At 44.5% G+C, this 20,273-nt stretch overlaps 1 protein-coding gene across 1 annotated transcript in view; it reads right to left on the reverse strand.

Moving 5' to 3' along the window:
• The window catches only part of ZMAT2 (zinc finger matrin-type 2), a 69,633-nt gene that overhangs the window by 13,482 nt on the left and 35,878 nt on the right, over positions 1 to 20,273 (reverse strand). Inside the window, exons 4-5 of the mRNA XM_081324390.1 lie at positions 20,085 to 20,208; positions 1,204 to 1,277 (exon numbers count right to left, since the gene is read on the reverse strand). Of these exons, the coding sequence (XP_081180516.1) occupies positions 1,204 to 1,277; positions 20,085 to 20,208 (198 nt within the window). The remainder of the gene's footprint in view (positions 1 to 1,203; positions 1,278 to 20,084; positions 20,209 to 20,273) is intronic.

Consider the following 20,273-nt stretch of genomic DNA (forward strand, 5'->3'; position numbering starts at 1 on the left):
GCAGGAGGAGGGTCTCTGGGCCAGGGCCAAGGCAGTGGGGGCCGTTCCCTCACTGTCTCCAGGATGGCTTTGCGGGCCGCATGAAACCACTTCGCGGGCCGCATCCGGCCCCCGGGCCTTGTGTTTGACATGTCTGCTGTAGAGGATCACCTCTTGGAACTTGGTGGTCTGCAGACCACACTCCAAGATCCATTAGCTTAACAGAGGAATACATGAATTGCATATAGAAGTCACTGGAGTCTCTCAGATCTTTAATTAACTGCTGAGAAAAGAAAAACAATAATGGGGCAGGATGAACCAATGGATTGGTTCTGTATGAGATAGATTAGTAAGTCTATTATGACCCACAGAATAAACTCCGGCATCCATGGCTACTTTACAATCAAACAAAATGATGGCTATCTATTGACTAAGGACAAAGACCTACAGCCAGGCTGGAAATCACTATAATTTCTTTTATTGTTGTGAGCTGCTTTGAATCATTTAGAACTGGGCTGCATACACGTTTAAATAATAATGACAATTTTATTATTATTTTATTATAATTATAATAATAAATATAGTACCAACAGTAATAGTCACCTTGGGTGCAATTCCAAAACATATGAAGCAGCACTTGAAAATCATCTGCACTGACTAATCAGTCAATTGCAAAAGGCAGCTTTACTGCCATCCAACAACACCATCCAACAACATCTACCCTAAATCCTGGGTGTACAAAAATGTCAAATCCAGTCTAAACATCTGGCTGACAGTGTGACCATCAATAATATTAATATTAATCAGATGCTACCTTAATAGCACTTAGGTGCTTGGTTAGGATTTGAACTGTTACGTTTTTATCAGTCCCAGACTGTGAATCAAATTGAAGGTTAACAGCAACAACAACAATAATAATAAAGAAATCAATGGTTGTGCCAATAGTAATAAGAGCTCTTGGGGCAATAGCCAAAGGGCTCCCTAGATACATGGAAATTTTGAACTTATTAGGCCTGAATATCCCAACTTTGCAAAAACCCACCCTACTCAGAACTGCCTATATACTCAGACGCTGCCTTAACAGCTCTTAGGTCCTTGGTTAGGACCTCTTAGTTTTTACCAGGCCCAGACTGTGAATGGAATTGAAGATTAAATCAACAACAACAACAGCAACAATAATACTAATAATATCAAATTAGTAAATGAAAAACATGTTATACATACGTTTTTTGCCATTGATATGATCAAGGAAGTTGATGGAATCTTTCACTACACAGTCACATACATTACAATAATACCTGAGAAAGAGGAGGAGAAGATAATCAATCATCACATATCTAATTCAACAGTTTCAAACTAATTAATGGTCCCACCCAAAGGTAACAGTATTATTAGGTTTCCAGAAGCAGGTTAAACCACTACACTTTTTTCTGCTTGGTACTAATATCTTGGAAAGAGTCCCCTAAGTCATTTTACATACAAAAAAAAAGATGCTAAGACCCTACAAAGTGTGCAGAGAAGAGCAAGATGGTAAAGGGTTTGGAGGCTAAGCCATATGATGAACAGCTGAGGGAGCTAACTATGTCTAGCCCAGGGGTGTCAAACTCAATTTCATTGAGGGCCGCATCAGCATTGCGGTTGCCCTCAGGGGGCCGGGTGGGTATCGCCAGGGTGGGCGTGGCCTACTGGGTGGGCGTGGCTAGAGTGCGTATGGCCTACTGGGTGGGCATGGCCAGCTCTACATCGGTCGCATCAAAGGTGCCTATGGGGGGCCTGGGCAGGAGTGGGACAGATCTGAGGGTCTCTGGCAGGAGGAGGGTCTCTGGGCCAGGGCCAAGGCAGTGGGGGCCGTTCCCTCATTGTTTCCAGGATGGCTTCGTGGGCCGCATGAAACCACTTCGCGGGCCGCATCCGGCCCCCGGGCCTTGTGTTTGACATGTCTGGTCTGGCCTATCGAAGAGATGGATTAGAGGGGACCGTCTTCCAATACCTGAAGGGCTGTCACAGGGAGGAGGGGGTTACCTTATTCGCCAAAGCACCTGAGGGCAGGACTAGAAGTAATGGGTGGAAGCTTTATAAAGAGAGATCCAACATAAAAGGAGAATTTTTCTGGTAAGCTGTTAAGCAAGGGAATAGCTTGCCTCCAGAGTTGTAGGTGCTCCATCACTAGTGGTTTTCAAAAACAGACTGGACAAAAAATTAACTGGGATGGTATAAATGTGTTCAGCCTTGAGCAGGGGGTTGGACTAGAAGACTTCTAAGGTCCCTTCCAGCTCTATGACTATATGTTTTATATCAATCTGCAGCTTCCACATTCAGATAGTCCTTGACAGCACTGAACGAATGGTGGTTACAACTAGTCCCTAGAACTCTCACATGGCCTCTTGCATCCTCCCTGAACCCTACTATGCCTCGCTTGCACCTCTCTGTACCTTCCCCAACTTTTGCTGCGTCTCTCTCACAGTTCTGTGCACCCCCATCTGACTTCCCCTACCTGGCAGCAGACACTTTGTTTGCAAGCACCTGGGACTTGCAATTTCCTGCTGGCTTCCCCATTGCCCTGGATATAGGAAGGCAGCAGGAAGTTGCCTCACCTAATGACCCTAACCAACGAAATGAATTTTAATGTGGAAAAAAGCAAAGTTTCACATTTAGGCAGGAAAAAATCAAAAGTGTAAGTACAGATTAGGCGAGACCTGGCTCAAAAACAGTAACTGTGAGAGGGACCTTGGAGTCCTAGTGGATGATCACTTGACTATGAGCCAGCAGTATGCAGCAGCAGACAAAAAAGCTAATACAATCCTAGGTTGTATAAACAGAGGCACAGAATCAAGATCACATGAAATATTAGTACCGCTTTATAAACCCTAGTGAGACCACACCTGGAATAATGCAGCCAATTTTGGTCACCATACCAAAAAAAAAAAGATGTTGAGACTTTGGACAAAGTTCAGAGAAGAGCAACTAAAATGATCAAAGGCCTGGAGACAAAAACATATGAAGAACAGCTGCAAGACTTGGATTTGGCAAGTCTAAAGAAAAGAAGAAACAGGGGTGACATGATAGCAGTATTCCAGTATTTGAGGGGCTGCCACAAAGAAGAGGGCATCAAACTATTCACCAAAACACCAGAGGGGAGCAGAAGAAACAATGGTTGGAAAGTGACCAAAGAGAGAAGCAACCTGGAATTAAGGAGAAACTTCCTAACAGTCAGGACAATTAACCAGTGGAACAGCTTACTCACAGAAATTGTGGGCACTCCGTCACTGGAGATTTTTAAGAAGAGACTAGACAGTCACTTATCTGAAATGGTATAGGTTCTCCTGTTTGAGCAGGGGGCTGCACTAGAACAGGGTTTTTCAACCAGTGGTACGGGTACCACCTGTGGTACATTGGCAACTGGTAGGTGGTACGCGACCATCCTAGAAAAGTGGTAATGGGGGAGGGGAATGAGCTGAACCGGTGGCAGCACCGAACAAGCCTGAGCGAGAGATGGCTGGAGCTGCAGGGCTCAGCGGAAGCGCCAGGCTCCAGCTGGAGCTCGGCGCTGATCCTGGTGCTCCTGCTGAGCCCAGAAGAAGCGCTGATCAGCTGGAATGTTGCAGCATCTCCAGGGTCTTGTGATTTACATTCAGTTGCTTGGCATTTATGACGGTCACAGTGTCCCAGGGTCATGGGAAGTGACCAAAACCTGCTGCAACCACCCAGCAGAGGGGGGAAGGGAAATAAAACCCAAACACCCCCTTCCCCAGCTGCCAATCCTCAACAGAAATGCTCACAACAATGAAAACCTGGGACAGGAGGAAGAGCGCCTCCGGGCGGACAGGCAGGTGTCTTGCTCGGCTGTGGCTTGGGGGGGGCACTTTTTTCAGTGCCATTGTAACTTCGAACAGTCACTAAGCAAACTGTTGTAAGTCAAGGGCTACCTGTACTTCATCACTTTTTTCCTTCTTTGTGCATGTGGGGGGATCATCACGTTTTTGACACCTTGCTAGGCGACTGGTGGTACTTGGATGTTGCCATATCCTAAAAGTGGTCCAATGGGTGAAAAGGTTGAAAAGCCCTGGACTAGAAGACCTCCAAGATCCTTTCCAGCTCTATTCTATTCTACCATGGGATTTGTTAACAAAGGCAACCAGAACTGAAGGGATTGCTGTCACTAAGTGAGGCAGTTGCACTTTACATTACCTGCCGACAGAAATTCTGGTCCCAATTGCCATCGTATGTCAAGGACTACCTCTACATAAAAGACCCATTTTTCTGGACTCCCATTCTTTGCTATATGTACAGTTTCAGTTTTCCTCATTATACAGTATACTTGGAGTAAACAGAAGAGTTGACTGAGTTCAAAGGGTTTGGTTTTGTTATTTGATATTTATATCTAAAGACATTAGGAAAAGAAGAGGAACACTATACAGTGGCCCACATGGTTTTTGAAAACAGGCCTTGTCCTCAGGGGCTAGTTACAATCAATTTGTACCTAAGGCAGAACAGCAAATGGCATTCCCAAGTCAAAATGCATAACTGTCATCAAAATGAGCCAAATTATTTTGGTGTGTGGGACAAAAATTTCCGTAACAGCCACACTCTACAGGTAAAAAAAATCATAAATAAGTACAGCTTAAAATAATTTTCACTTCTTTCATGACACGCAAAAGCAAAATGATTCCAAAGTAAACATCATTTAGCTCTTTCTGCATAACAGTAGAACTAGCTGTTATTTTCTTCATTTTATCTTCAAGGACTGAGCTTTAAACTTCAGATCATGCATTGCAGGTTTCTCACTACTTTAAGTAAGTTTTTACTTATTCCGTTTGTCATTCAAGACTTCCTGATCTTCTTACAAAGTGACAAATAACCGTAAAGCCTGCAGTATTATCCCACTTTAAAGTTTAATGTGTGCATTTGAACCATATCATTCAAAGATCCTGGAGCGCTGGGGAACCACCAGAGGACTGGGAAAGAGCTAGCGTGGTTCCAATCTGCAAGAAGGAGAAAAATGTGGATCCAGGAAATTACAGAACAATCAGCTTCACATCCTAAGAAGATCCTGGAAAAGATAATCAAGCAACAGATCAAGCAACACCTAGAAACAAGCAAAGTTCAGGGGTGTCAAACTCGCAACATCACGTGATGTGTCACGACGTATCACAACTTTTTCCCCATTGCAGGCAATGGGGTTGGGCGCGGTTTCGGCATGACGCACCCAGCCCACGGGCCGGCAGTTTGACACCCCTGTATTAGTAGAAACCAATTGAGTTTGTCAAAAACAGATCACACCAGACAAACCTTATGGCATTCTTTGATAAAATGACTAAATTAGTGGATCAGAGAATACTGTAATACAGTTTACTTAGACTCCAGTAAGGCATTTGACAGAGTAGACCAAGGCCTACCGTATTTTCCGGCGTTTAAGACGACTTTTTAACCCATGAAAATCATCTCAAAAGTTGGGGGGGTCGTCTTATACGCCCAGTCGTCTTATACGCCGGAAAAGCAGCGAGCCCGGGAAGGCACGCCCTCCCCTCTCACTGTGGAGGAAGCAGGGCAGGCTGGCATCTGGCGGGAGCTGGCAGGGCAGTCCTGCGCACGCGCACGCTCCCCAGCTGTTAAGGAGCACTCCTTAGCAGCTGGGGAGCACGCGCGTGCGCAGGACTGCCCTGCCGGCTCCCGCCCGACGCTCTTCCCTCTTGAGGCAGCATCACTCCCCGGCTCCTAAGGAGTCCTTGGGGATGCTGCCTCAAGAGGGAAGAGCGTCGGGTCCTGCTGGCTCCTGCCCAATGCTCTTCCCTCTTGAGGCAGCATCGCTCCCCGGCTCCTAAGGAGTCCTTGGGGATGCTGCCTCAAGAGGGAAGAGCATCGGGTCCTGCCGGCTCCCGCCCGACGCTCTTCCCTCTTGAGGCAGCATCCCCGAGGACTCCTTAGGAGCCGGGGAGCGATGCTGCCTCAAGAGGGAAGAGCATCGGGTGGGAGCCAGCAGGGCAGTCCTGCACACGCGCGCACTCCCCGGCTGCTAAGGAGTGCTCTTTAACAGCTGGGGAGCGCGCGCGTGCGCAGGACTGCCCTGCTGGCTCCCGCCAGACGCCAGCCTGCCCTGCTTCCTCCACAGTGAGAGGGGAGGGCGTGCCTTCCCGGGCTCGCTGATTTTCTGGCGTATAAGATGAAAAATCTTGAAAATCATCTCAAAAGTTGGGGGGTCGTCTTATACGCCCAGTCGTCTTATACGCCGGAAAATACGGTACTTCTTGGTAAGATTTGTGATAGACAACATCACCACCAGACGGATTTGTGATTGACTGAGCAACCACACTCAACAAGTAGTCCTCAATGGAACTATATCTAAATGGAGGCATGTAGTGGGACACTGTAAGGTTCCGTCTTAGGCCCAGTACTCTTCAGCATCTGCATCAATGATCTAGGTGAGGGGATAGCAGGGGAACTCATCAGACTTGCAGATGGCACCATACTGGGAGGAATAGTCAATACTTTAGAAGATAGACTCAAGATACAGAATGTGGAGACCCAAAAGACCCAGCAGCCCCAAAAGAAAAAAAACAGGAGTCATCTATAACACACAGGTAGTCTTTGACTTACGACAGTCTGTTTAGTGATCGTTCAAAACTACAAGGACCCTGAAAAAAGTGACTGATGGCCTTTTTCACACTTATGAACACTGCAGCATCCTTGTCACACGCTCAAAATTTGGACACTCAGAAACTGACTCGTATTTATGACGGCTGCAGTGTTCCGGGGTGAGGTGATCACTTTTTGCCACCTTCTGACAAGCAAAGCCAATGGGAAAGCCAGATTCACTTAATAAACATGTTGCTAACTTAATAACTGCAGTTATTTACTTTAAAAACTGTGGCCAAAAAAAGTCATAAAATGAAACAAAATTCACTTAACAAATGTCTCACTTAGCAACAGAAATTTAGGACTCAACTGAGGTCGTATGTTGACGACTACCTGTACAATGTAATTACTGCAACAACCAGCACATAGATATAAACAATATCTACATACAATGCAAAAGAGACAATCAAGAGGGAACAAAAATACCAAAACACCTCCCCACCAGCAATCAACACGCAGATCAGCATAGATTAATATCAGACCAACAATCAAGAAGTAAACAATAAACAATACCCCAATCAAGGAATTGCCAAGCAAACTAATATTAAACAGGCCAGCCCAAGAATTTCCAAGACCACTTCCACCAACAATGACAGGGCAAGCCACTAGACCAGGGGTGTCAAACTGCCGGCCCACGGGCCGAATGCATCATGGCGAAACTGTGCCCACCCTATTGGCGGCAATGGAAAAAAAAGTTGTGATATGTCACGTGACGCTGCGAGTTTGACACCCCTGCACTAGACTATAAACACCGCCCCGTACTAGCACTGATGATATTACCTAGTTTGGGCAATGAAAAGTCTGCAAGAAAACCACTAAGCTCAGAGAGCACCAAGAAAACCTTATTTCAGCCCTGAGCTACAAATATTCTCTTTTATTAAAAATCAAATGCATAGGGCTCAACAGAATCAAGGTATTTAGTGGGGTGTCAAACTTAATTTCATTGAGGGCCACATCAGTATTGTGGTTGCCCTCGGGGGGGGGGCTGGGTAGGTGTGGCTAGGGTGGGTGCAGCCTACTGAGTGGGCATGGCTGGGGTAGGTGTGGCCTACTGGGCCTGGGCAGGACTGGGACAGGGTCCACTGGAGGAGCCTCACCGTTCTTCTCAGGCCATGCAGGGGGGGCCCTGGATGGTGGCACAGACTACCCGAAGCCCTGGGCAGCAGAGGTCAAGCGCCTAGACTGACCCTTGAGCTCCCACGGCACTGGGACCCCACAGCCCTGCTTAGCCCAGCCGCACTTCTCCAAGGGGGCGCCCAGCTGCGCTTACCTCCTCCTCGAGGCTGCTGCTGCTGCTGTGATCGCTCTCCTTGGCCAGGTTGCTCGTGGTGGGTGCAGGAGGGCAAAGTGGTTGGGTCAGAGGGAGGCCCACTCCCTCTCTATGTGAGGGGACCTGGCTTTGTAAGCAAAACATCCTCAGCAATAGGATGGGAGAACACCAGGGGATGGCGAAAGAGCAATAGGGCTGCTGGTGGCCAAGTGCTAAGGCAGGACTTCCCTCAGATCCTCCCCCCCTCTCATTCCAATCTCCCTCCTTCCTTCTTTCCTTTCTCCCTCGCTCCCCTCCTTCTCTCCTTTTCATTCCCATCTCCTTCCTTCCTTCCCTTTCTTTCTTCCTGTTTCCCTCCCCTCCTTCCTCCCCTCCCTCTCTCTATGCCCAGGAAGAGAGGAGGGGAGGGGGAGAGGTTGGCAGCACTCCTCTCAAAGAATAACAGAGTTGGAAGAGACCTTTGGGGTCTTCTAGTCCAACCCCTTGCTCAAGAAGGGGACCTATTCCTGTGGCATGAACTTTGACCTGCGCTTTTGAGTGTGTCCTTTTGGTATTCTGATGCTGGTGGGTTAATCCTATTATGTCCTAAAGGTCATGTCCTGCTTCCCTGGGGCTGCGGCTGATGGCTATGTCCTGTGTTGGATGGGTGAGGGGTTGCTGGTTCTAATCCTATCACTCTGCTATCCTTAGCTATCAGTTTTGCTGCAAGGGATTTCAAAATATTTTGTCTTGAATGGGCTTCTGCCTGCTAGTATTTCCTCATGGATGGGGCCTCAGTCTTTCTGAATGGGATTATCAAATTTGCATTTCTACAGAGCTGGCCTGCTTAGTTTCTAAAGGTAAAGGTAAAGGTTCCCCCGCACATGCGTGCTATTTGTTTCCGACTCTAGGGGCCGGTGCTCATCTCCGTTTCAAAGCCGAAGAGCCAGCGCTTGTCCGAGGACATCTCCGTGGTCATGTGGCCGGCATGACTAGACGCCAAAGGCACACGGAACGCTGTTACCTTTCCACTGTAATGGTCCCTATTTTTCTACTTGCATTTTTACGTGCTTTCGAACTGCTAGGTTGGCAGAAGCTGGGACGAGTAACAGGCGCTCACTCTGTTACGCGGCACTCGGGATTCGACCCACCAAACTGCCGACCTTCTGATCGACAAGCTCAGCGTCCTAACCCACTGAGCCACCGCGTCCCTGCTTACTTTCTACTTGGGGCTATTAAGAAAAACTGGGCCTGCTTTTCTGCCTTTAAGATCCTTTGGGGAAATATAATAGTCTGCCTTTTTAATATTCCCCAAAATATTTCCTTCTGTGTGTGTGTGTGTGTGTGTGTGTGTGTGTGTGTGTGTGTGTGTGTGTGCTCTCTTCCTATAGTGGTTTAAAAACTGGCTTCAAAGCAAAAACAGAGTCAGGACTTAGATGTCAAAGCTACTTCTATTCCTCCACCTTGATCAATTCACTGAAGATAAATGTCAATGATTAGATCTCCCAAACCCAAACAATATGCTAAATTGTAAAAAAAACACAATTACAAGCCACAGTATCTGGATTCACACTACACATCAAGTGAAAACCAAACCAACTATACAATACAATACATGAATTCAGCAATAACTATTAATATCTTTAAAAATGTCCTGTATATAAATTATGTCTTCTCTTAGCAACTTTATGTTAACAAAATCAATTATCGCCAGGGTATTTTATTAAATGCTACAAATGAATCCCAGGATATCAATATTTTAGATCTAAAAAAAGCAAAAGCAAAATACAATCAGCAATTTTACTAGGCCTCATACTGAAATCAGTATTTTATTCCCTGAAGTTGAGCAAATAACAATAAAAAAATCAATTCTGGGATATCTCCCATGCCTGTAGAATACAATTTCCTACCTTAGGATACAAGGCGCTCTTTATATTAAATAACTGTTAAGCATCTATAGGAATTTCTGTATATCTAGTAATTGTTATGAATCAACTAAGCCTGATAGTATTTGTTAAAAAATATATAGCTGAACTTTCTACTTCTGTCTCTTCACCTCCACTTCCCTTTTTTTTAAAATCTTCAGTGAATAATTCAGGTTGGGTAAGCGAAGAGGGTAATACATTTAAACTCTTTCATATATGAAGCATAAAAGGAGACGACTTTAAAGATTGCCCAGCTATATTATTTTTTTCAAAAACACATCAGCAATTCCAGTCCTCTCAAACTTGTTGATGGTGATTGGACATTGCTTCAAGATCAATACTATAACCCTCCGGCTTTGGTTGACTTGGTAGCACAATATTGTCCTCTAATTAAAAAATGCAATGGCAACAACTTCTCTTGATTCTTGCTATTGGTTTTTTGAAGGCGCAATAAGGAATGTTCTCTAATGAGGTTTAAAACACCATATCTCGACAGCATTTCACAGACCATTGACAGTTAACTACAGGAATTAAAAAGCATCCAAATTCGAAGAAAGTAGAAGCAGCTTCAGCAAGCAATGTATGTCTTTATGTTAAACAACCAAGGGCTTCATTCTTGTAATAATAATGTGGGGATGAGGCCCACTCTCGATCTCATCTTTAAATTCTCGACCCTTTCTGGAATTTTATATACCAATGGCTGCTCCCTTTGTACTGCCCCTAACTTTGCCTCTCCACAAGACAAGCCCCAGATCCTGAGGGCCAAGTTCCCATCTGCCCAGTCCCATCCAGGGATGATAACTCTGAAGGGAATGAAAAATCCTGCTTACTATGGAAATAATGTTCATATGAGATTGTTGGTCTGTGTTTTCTAGAAGAGTGCTAGCATGAGATGAGTTGCACCTTCCATGGGTACAAAATATGTGAAACTTGATGTGAGATTTTAAACTGAATCCTCTTGAGGACTGGAGATAAAAATCTACTACTTAAATATTGGAGGAAGAAATGTGATATTAGCTCCCAGTCAGGCCTGTTAAGCTACTGCGTGCAGTGAAACATCAGGAAGAACATCTCACCCACAGAATTCATAATCTTATTGTAAATATGCTGACTCTCAAAATATGGTACATAAAGGAGGAGAATGTTTTAATTTTTAAGACAGAAAGAAGAATATGACTAAGTATATATTAAGACCGTGTAATGCTCCAGGTGTAAGGAATGGCATACAGGTGGTACTTCTGCACGCTCCAAACCACCTCTTTGCCTTCAACTCTGAAATGCTGTGAACCTCCATTAGATACAAGGCCTACTCAGATGATTCTCATGGTATCAGTGCATGGCAATAAAAGGATATAAGTTGTTCGAAAGGGACTGGGTCAGGAGCAAAAGAAAGGAAGATTTCCATTTCATATTAAAAATATTTGTATCTGCATAGAACTCCAAGGGAATGAATATGATGCTGCTGTTGATAGTAGTAAGAACACCAAGGTTAGTGTTTACTAAAACGATAATTACTCTAACATCTATTGGGAGACAAACTTGACCAAGGAAATTTATTCCAAGAGACTGCTGTTTTGTTTCCTTTGCAGAAGGTGGAGCATGGCACTTGTAGACCACATTGCCTTAGATCAGGGGTGTCAAACTCAATTTCATTGAGGGCCGCATCAGCATTGCGGTTGCCCTCAGGGGGCCAGGTGGGTGTGGCCTGGGTGGGCATGGCCTACTGGGTGGGTGTGGCTATACTGTGTATGGACTACTAGGTGGGCATGGCCAGCTCTACATCGTTCGCATCAAGGGTGCCTATGGGGGCCTGGGCAGAAGTGGGACAGATCTGAGGGTCTCTGGCAGGAGGAGGGTCTCTGGGCCAGGGCCAAGGCAGTGGGGGCCGTTCCTTCACTGTTTCCAGGATGGCTTCGCGGGCCACATGTAACCACTTCACGGGCCGGATCCGGCCCCTGGGCCTTGTGTTTGACATTTCTGCCTTAGCTTAGGTAAAGGGTAAAGGTTCCCCCGCACATGCGTGCTAGTCGTTTCCGACTCTAGGGGCCGGTGCTCATCTCCGTTTCATAGCCGAAGAGCCAGCGCTTGTCCGAGGACGTCTCCGTGGTCATGTGGCCGGCATGACTAGATGCCAAAGGCGCACGGAACGCTGTTACCTTCCCACCCGAGTGGTCCCTATTTTTCTACTTGCATTTTTTACATGCTTTCGAACTGCTAGGTGGGCAGAAGCTGGGACGAGTAACAGGCGCTCACTCTGTTACGCGGCACTCGGGATTCGACCCGCCAAACTGCCGACCTTCCGATCGACAAGTTCAGCGTCCTAACCCACTGAGCCACCGCGTCCCTTCGCCTTAGCTTAATCCTAGCCAATAATAAAAGGCGATTATTTGGAAGAAATGGGAACTTTTGGCAAGTGCCACATAATGTAGCAATGCTGGGCAAGAGTTAATAACTTCCTACTCCAATTAAAATTAACTGTCTCCTGGAACCACAACAGGGCTAGAAATGAGAAAAGCATCCATCCTAGGTGCCTGATGGCTCTAAAGGAATTCCAGAGGACACTTGAAAATATTTCCAATGATCTGATTCTGACACATCTCCAGAAAGCTGCGTTGCCTTCCAACACAGGCCCTTTACAAAAAGGCTGAGCAGCCTTTCTCTGTGTCCCAATTTTGGTGTGCACCTGGATTTATTTAGGAACTCTGAGAAATGAAGCGTCAGAAACAATGTACTGAATTTTAGGGAAAGAAATCCTATTGACACGAACCCAATTTGCGTCCTCTGGTGTCATTAATTCTCCTCCCTCACTATATTGGTGCCTGTGAACTGTCAGCTTAGTTTAGGACAGAGAATTTCTTTTTAGGGAAGGTTAAAGCAAGACTTCCTACCAACCATTTTGCCCAGATTCTGTAATGGTCTGCAGAATAAATATCCTTAAAAGACAGCAGGAGGAAGATTCGTAGCCTGTGCAATAAGAGACATTTCAGCCCACAGAAGGAATGGGAACATGGTCCCTCAAAAGAGATCCTCTCTAGTTCCTTGGAAAGTAAAGGTAACGAAGGATTACTTTCAGACTGGCAAGATGACGTTATTGTAACCTCATAACAAAAGTAGCGTTAGTTCTAATAATATTAGTTGCTTGTCTGGGCTACAGATAGCTCTCACTTAACGACTATGCAATGACCATTTGAAGTTACAGTGGCACTGAGCAAATGCTAGTTATGCTCAGTCCAGAATTTAGAACTGTTGCAGCATGCCAGTCACGTGATCTAAATTTGGGCAATTGGCATCCTGCCTGAACGTATGACTGGAGGGTTCAATGCCCCTCCCCCTTATCTTCTCCATCTCTGCCCTTTTGGCCATCCTGCAATTTGCCACATCTGCCACATTGGGCCTTGCCGCACTGCTACCTCAACCGACTGTTACTCTCTTCTTCCTCCTGCTGCTAAAGAGATGTGCCTGGCCTGGGCACTCATGAGGCAACTGCTGGCCATGTCAGGCTTTCTCCCTGAGGCTATGTGTAGCCTTGTCCAAATCAAATGCAGCTTTCTCTAAAGGCTTTGGCCTCGAGGAAAGGCTGCACGTGATTTATGCAAGGCACCTTGGCTCCGCTACTTTGCTGAACAGGGTGAGCAGAGCACAGGACAGCCAAAAGGGCAAAGATGTGTGGAGATAGGAGTGGGGGGAGGGGTTGAACAGGAGGCAGAGGAGACAGCCCCTTATCTTACCAAGGCTTGAGGATGAGAGGAAACAAGCCAAGAATGCCTTGGATCGGGGTGTATCCTCACCGAGTGACGGTTGGAGTTTGGTTAATGATCCCAATCGGGACTGCTGCAATTGTCATTGCTAAGCGATGAAGTTACATGATGACATCACAGTTCACACGTGCATCACTTAGCGACGGAAATTCCAGTCGCAACTCTCATCATAAATCAAGACTACCTGCACCTGCAAGGGCTGGCGTCCAATCTTGCAAGTGTTACATTTCGTGAAAGGCAAACATAGCACTCCCACCATAAACACTTTACCCCATCTGCAGAATGGTAGTGGTGGTGGTAGTATCATGGTTTGAGCCTGCTTTCCTGCTTAGACTAGGACTGCAATCGCAGACAGAACTACGAATTCTGAATTGTACTTGCAAATTCTACAGGAAAAGTATCAGGGTATCTCTCCATCCAAAGAAAGTGGGTCACGTAAGAAGACAACAATTCGAAATACACAAATTGTACCTACCATGGCTAAAGCAGAAGTAAATTAATATTTTGCCAAGTTGAAATCCTGACTGTAATCCTATAAAAATGTTGTGGAAGGACCTGGAATGGGCAGTTCACGTGAGGAAGCCTACCAACTCTCCTGAGTTGAAGCCGTTTTGTAAATAGGAATGGGCTAATCCAGAGTTCTCGGAAATACTAAATTGAAGTTATTGCCTAATTACTGAAAGCAAAGATTCTCATGCTTTTGCCACATACAGATTTGTAGCTCTAGATCATTTTCCTCAATTAATAAATGAACACGTATGTTTTTGACTCAATTTGTTTAACTGGGTTCTCTTTATCTAGTTTTAGGACATGTGTGGAGAATAGATCACATTTTAGGTGATATTATGCAGAAATATTAAAAATTCAAAAGGGTTCGCAAACGTTTGAGCACCTTTACAATGCCAGCTACTCATTTTAATATCTAAAGTGCCACAAAGTCACAGGCTACAAAGAGAAAGAAAGATTCTTTGAATCACTCAGCTCTTTGAATCACTCAGCTCACACAAACACATCCATGTAGTTTACCTAGAAACTATACAGAAATAGTTTGCTATTCCAGGACGATTTTTTGTAGTCTAGCCCTGACATTTCCTGGTTGGGGGGGGGAGCTAAGGAAGCCCTATTTAGTTTTTAAGCTCAAGAAAAGTTGGCTGAGTGCTGCTGTCACCTGCCAAAATAGTCACCAAGCCTAGTGAAAAAATACAGAATATAAGAAATATAATTTCCTAAATAACATTTGAAAAAGAATCATGAAAAAAATCCTTTCTTACGTGAATTTAGATGTCAAGTTCTACTCAATAAAGTGTGAATTGTCAGTTTACCTTACACGTAATCAATATTTACGTGTTATGGCCAGGAAAGTTTGAATTCAAGATCCCTAAGAATTGCAATTTATTCTCTACGAATCTTAAATGAGAGAATTAAGGCTGACGTATTCTCATGATTTAAAAGTAATTCTCTTGGGGCAAATACTTTAATTATAAATATTTGCTCCAAGAGAGTTACTTTTAAGTGTGATGATTTTACCCCATTTTCTTTTCTTTTCTTGTTCAAACAGTCCATAGATTACCTTCAGGTAATAAGTTAAAGCAGCAGCAGTCCTTATTAAAAATAGATTAATGGGAGAAGACAGAGAGATGAATTATTTTAGTCAAATATCAGGAAGGTTTAAGAGCCAGCTTGTCAAATACTGAATCATTAATGCTACTGATTTTTTTTTGTTTTTCCCAAGATGCTACTTGACTGTATTTATGTCACTGCCATTTTTAAATGACATATCTAGATTAAAAATTTGAAAATCTTGCACTAGATTTTTTTTTATTTTGGTGGGGAAGATTATCCTACTTTTCTACCCTTATTTTATTTATTTTATTTTATTTTTATTACATTTATATCCCGCCCTTCTCCGAAGACTCAGGGCGGCTTACAAGCTTAGCAGTAGCCTTCATTCTATGTATATGCCTACTTGTTAGGGCTTTCACACACACCCCCAAGCGGCATTATTACAAAGTCAGCTTATTGCCCCCAACAATCTGGGTCCTCATTTTACCTACCTCGGAAGGATGGAAGGCTGAGTCAACCTTGAGCCTGGTGGGATGCGAACCTGCACTAATTGCAGGCAGCTGGTGTTACTTAAGGAGGCATTAGCCCACTGCTCCACCAAGGCTCTTTTAAAATATAAACAATTTGTTGGCTGGGAGGAGAAAGACTTAGTGATTTTATGTGGCAGAGTAAACTTTTCTTTGACTGGGAATTCTATTAGTAATATGCTAGGGAATAATATATTAGGATGGTTGCAGATGCATTATCCACTACAGCTTATCTAGTCACTGAGACTTACAGGTCATTAACTCTTTTATTTATAACAGCCTTGTGCAGTGCTGGAAGGTATAGATAAGGAAGGTTCTATTTAACTACAAACAAGAAGTAACTTATAAAAAAGAAATCTGGGTACAAGCCAGTAAAGGAAAATGACTTGAATAAGGGGAACTTGGAGAATTTCAATGCTGTTTACTTTTTGATTTTTCAAATGATTAAAACTATTTCTATTCAAATGTTATTCTTTTCTGAAGCTGGGGCAGACGTGGCATTTTGACTCCCACGTACTTGCCTAATCCTTGCCTCTTAAATTAGTTGTTGAAGGGTTTTTGGAGACACAGGGAACCTCCTTCGTATGTGGTTAAACAGCCCAGTAATTAATTTCTTTTGAAAAGCAATTCTTCAAATGCTATCAACGGTTAGCAATCAATTCCTCATGATACTGTAATATTATTGTCAATTTCCAGGCAAAATGCAGCTCTGAGACATAAAGTTTTAATTAGTATGGTTACATGAAAAGAGGTTACAGCTACTTGTAAGTCTATACAAGGACACTCTACGAAGTTGGCTGGTATGGCATTAGAATGCTTAAAGGGAACAGAACAATGAGATGTCTTCATGAAAACACCATCCAGTTTTATCATATTTTATTTTCTACCACTTTATAATTAAAATCTTCTACACCTAAGCTGTTGTTCTAACAGTGTCTGATGTTATTTTTTTGTATTTTGAACCTTTCTAAAACCAAAATAGTTCCACTTCTGTAGTCTAAGAAGTAACTGCTTTTATAAAGAGCCCTGTTGGTGCTGAGAGCTTGAGCTATAGAACTGGGGGGGGGGCACTCCTCATCCATCTCCCTAGGATGTTTGAAGGAGTAAATGAGAACAGCTAGAGGGGATGGAAGAGTCCTTTGCTCCAACAGGACAGAGATCAGGGTGGGAGAGGGAAGATATTAGCAGTATTACATTAGCAGTATTTCAGGGCTCTGCCCACAGTCTGGAGTTTGATCCAGACGGGGTTCAAGATTGACTCAGCTTTCCAACCTGCTGAGGTCAGTGAAATGAGGATCCAGATTTTGGGGGCAATATTCTGACATTGCAAACTGCCCAGACAGTGCTGTAAAGCAGCGGTCCCCAATTTTTCCAGCTTTGCAGACCGGTGAGAAGGGAGGCGAGGGGATGGTTCTGAGCGAGCAGCAGGCGAACGCAAGTGGAGCAGTGTGCATATGTACTTGCCTGCGACTTCTGTGGCCTGGTTCCAAATGGGCCCTGGCCTCTGTTTCACGAGCTACTCAAGTTTGCTACTTTGCTTCAATATCCAATTTGAAATGTTGGTCATTACCGGTAAACATGGGTCCAGGTTATCTGAGGAACCATCTCACACTGATGCGACTACACTGCCCTACACACTGGCCAAAGGAGAATGCTTGCCAGTCAAGGAATTTCAGCTGGCGGGATTAAGAAGAAGAGCCTTTTCTGCGATGGCTCCAGCCCTCTGGAACATCATGCCTCTCGAGGTGAGATCTGCAACCACCCTTTTGGCCTTCAGAAACAGCTTGAAGGTATGGATTTGCCAACTGGCTTAGGCCCCCAATAGGGGTGAGGCACTCTGAAGATGCCTAATGGATTTGATAACACCCCACCTCTTCCCTGTGCGTACTTTGCTCCCTTCCTCTCCATCTTATTCAGTTTATTTTTAACTAAATTTTAAATTTAAGATCTCTATTTATTGTTTTAATGTTTTATATGGGACTTTTACTGAATGATTGGAGGCTGCCTATGATAATGTATTTTAATTTAATTTATTTATTGAACAAATATAAAAACACATTATCCTCTTCTGTAGTAAAAGAACAATTACCTAAAACTTGAAAAAATAAAATACCCTTTAAACAACTTTGTCTGCTTCTTTGAATGTGCTTCTTTGAGTGGTCTATGAATTCCCACATGGAAGTGATATGGTTACACAGAAACTAGTGTTGTGAGTTGCAACAGAAGCGCCCTCCTTTACAGACAGTGTGGTAGCAGCCATAGGTAACCCATAACTTTATAGATAAGGAACGTTTACCAATTGGCAATAGATAGGTGCCAGACCTAGTGGAAACTGTTCACATATAAGATGCACGTATCGTGGCATGAACATTAAGGCAATAGTGTCTAATGAAGGTAAAAGACTGGGACCAAGTTTCTGATCTACAGAATTACAGATTTGGAAGACCCTGGTAAATGGCCATGTAAGAGGACATTGCCTGTGTAAAGGGATCACTGAGATCCTCTAAAGGTAACTGCTTGACTATCTGGCATTCCAGGATATGTTTTTTTACAATCTACCTTGCAAACCTATAGAATAAAACTAGCATTTCCTACCTTGGTCCCAAGAAATAAAAAAAAGAGGATTGCAACTTTAGAATATGCATAGTCCTCTCAAGTAACTGCCAGGACTGCCATTCTGCTGCACCAGCTATGCTTTGCTAGATACCAGCCTGCCATATGCAATAGGGCGAGGGAGCTGCAAGGGGGTAAAGGCGGAGCTGGGATCAGGGGAATCGAAACTACTGTTTGGGCTGTCCCATGAGTCACTGGCCATTCCAAGGTCATAATATGGGATGCATTAGGCCGGATCTGCAACAGCAATCTACCCAGAGATGCAAACTACCACAGAGATTGTGTGAGTATGTCCTTCCCCAAGAAGGAGCCAGAAGAGATGGAAGATCCTGGGGTGAAAGGAGAGCCTGAAACCCCGGGGGCCCCAGCAGGGAGGCTGGGTTGGCCAGTTCGACTTTGACATCTGGCCGAAGGCTGCAAGGGGGAGACCAATGCCCCACCCATGATTCTGGAAGACTCACTGAGTGGAGCCAAACACCTGCACTCCTGGTGCTAGCCATTCTTCTGGGACAGGGAGACCAACAGACACCCCCCCCCCGGGAGTGAAGTATGATGGAAACCCGATTACTTCCGAGATGGGCTAAACTGAGAGTTGTTCTACACTTGCCTGTTGCGAGGGGCACTGAGAATCCTCCAAGGGTGGCACATCCTAGCCAATGAAGTCAAGATTGACCTGGCCGTTTTTCATGAGCGCATTAGCCAAGAGTCCCGAAAACCCTATTCTCCGGAAAAGAAGGAAACCCCAAAGGCAGGAAGAAGAGGACTGAGCCCCAAATGATGACTCAGCCCGACGGCGTCCCACACAGTGCTACCGAGGGCCATCAGGCTACCGAATGCATAGCGCCCTATCCGGTTTTGGCCCCTGCTTGAAGATCCAAAAGGAAGGACCAAAGCCCCTCCAAACCTAAAGACAGAGAGCATAAAGGGGTGGAGGTCATAGAGTTCACCCCATCCTCTAGTGATGGTGAGGGAACTCTTGACCAAGGGAGCTGAGACCACTCTGGAGAGTGACAGTGGAGGAGAAAACAACCCCCTGGTAAGTGGGACAATTATACATGGAGCTCCAGAGAGAATCATTTCACACCAACGGGTAACAGTTTACATCTAAATTTTGGCAAGAATTCCTAAAGCTATTGGAAACCTCCCAAGGACTTAGTTCCTCGCACCCCCCCAAAATAATGGAGCTTACGAACATACGAATGGGGTGCTGGAGCAGTACCTCCGCTGCTACATTAACTATCAAAATGACTGGGTGGACCTTTTACCATTTGCAGAAGTGGCATATAACAATTTGGTCCACAATAGCATGGGGTACACATCATTCCACATGGCCACCAGTCAGGAATTCGCTTCTATGCCAGAATTCCCACAACATACCCCTCTGCCACTACCTCACAAGTCGATTGGATTAAAACCCTGCAAAATATGTGGCCAGTCATCTGCAATGCACTAGAAGATGCGAGGGAGGCTTAAAGAAACACACCGACAGAAAGAAAGCTCCACAAAAAGATTTTAAAACCGGAGATGAAGTGTACCTCTCCACCAAATTTCTGCAGTCCAGACAACTATCTAAGAAATTAGGACCAACGTGCATTGGGCCCTTCCCCATCACCAGAGTGATCAACCTGGTGACTGTAGAGTTGAAATTGCCAAAAATCCATCCAATTTTCCACTCTAGCCTGTTATCAATCTTGTTCAGGTTCATTTCAGTTTGTTCAATCAGCTGCCCACTCCTTCCAAACACATTATGAAAAAAGAGTACTGGAAGTTTAGTTGCTAAACCTCTCTGTTAATCAGATGTTTTGTACAATAATACACAAAATCTCTATCATCTTACCCTCCCATCTCAGACTGAGGAGTAGTTTTGGTAATAACAATAGTTTTTCCCAATTTGGATTCCAGATCCACTTTGTAGTCTCGATGCCGCAGAAGCTCACGCTTGATGGGCTGTACTGGTTTGCCTAAAATATAAATTTTAAAAAATTAATGAGGATAGACAGACAGATAGATAGATGAGAGGATGATT

Source organism: Vipera berus (assembly GCF_964194415.1).
Source record: "Vipera berus genome assembly, chromosome: 3".
NCBI lineage: Eukaryota > Metazoa > Chordata > Lepidosauria > Squamata > Viperidae > Vipera > Vipera berus.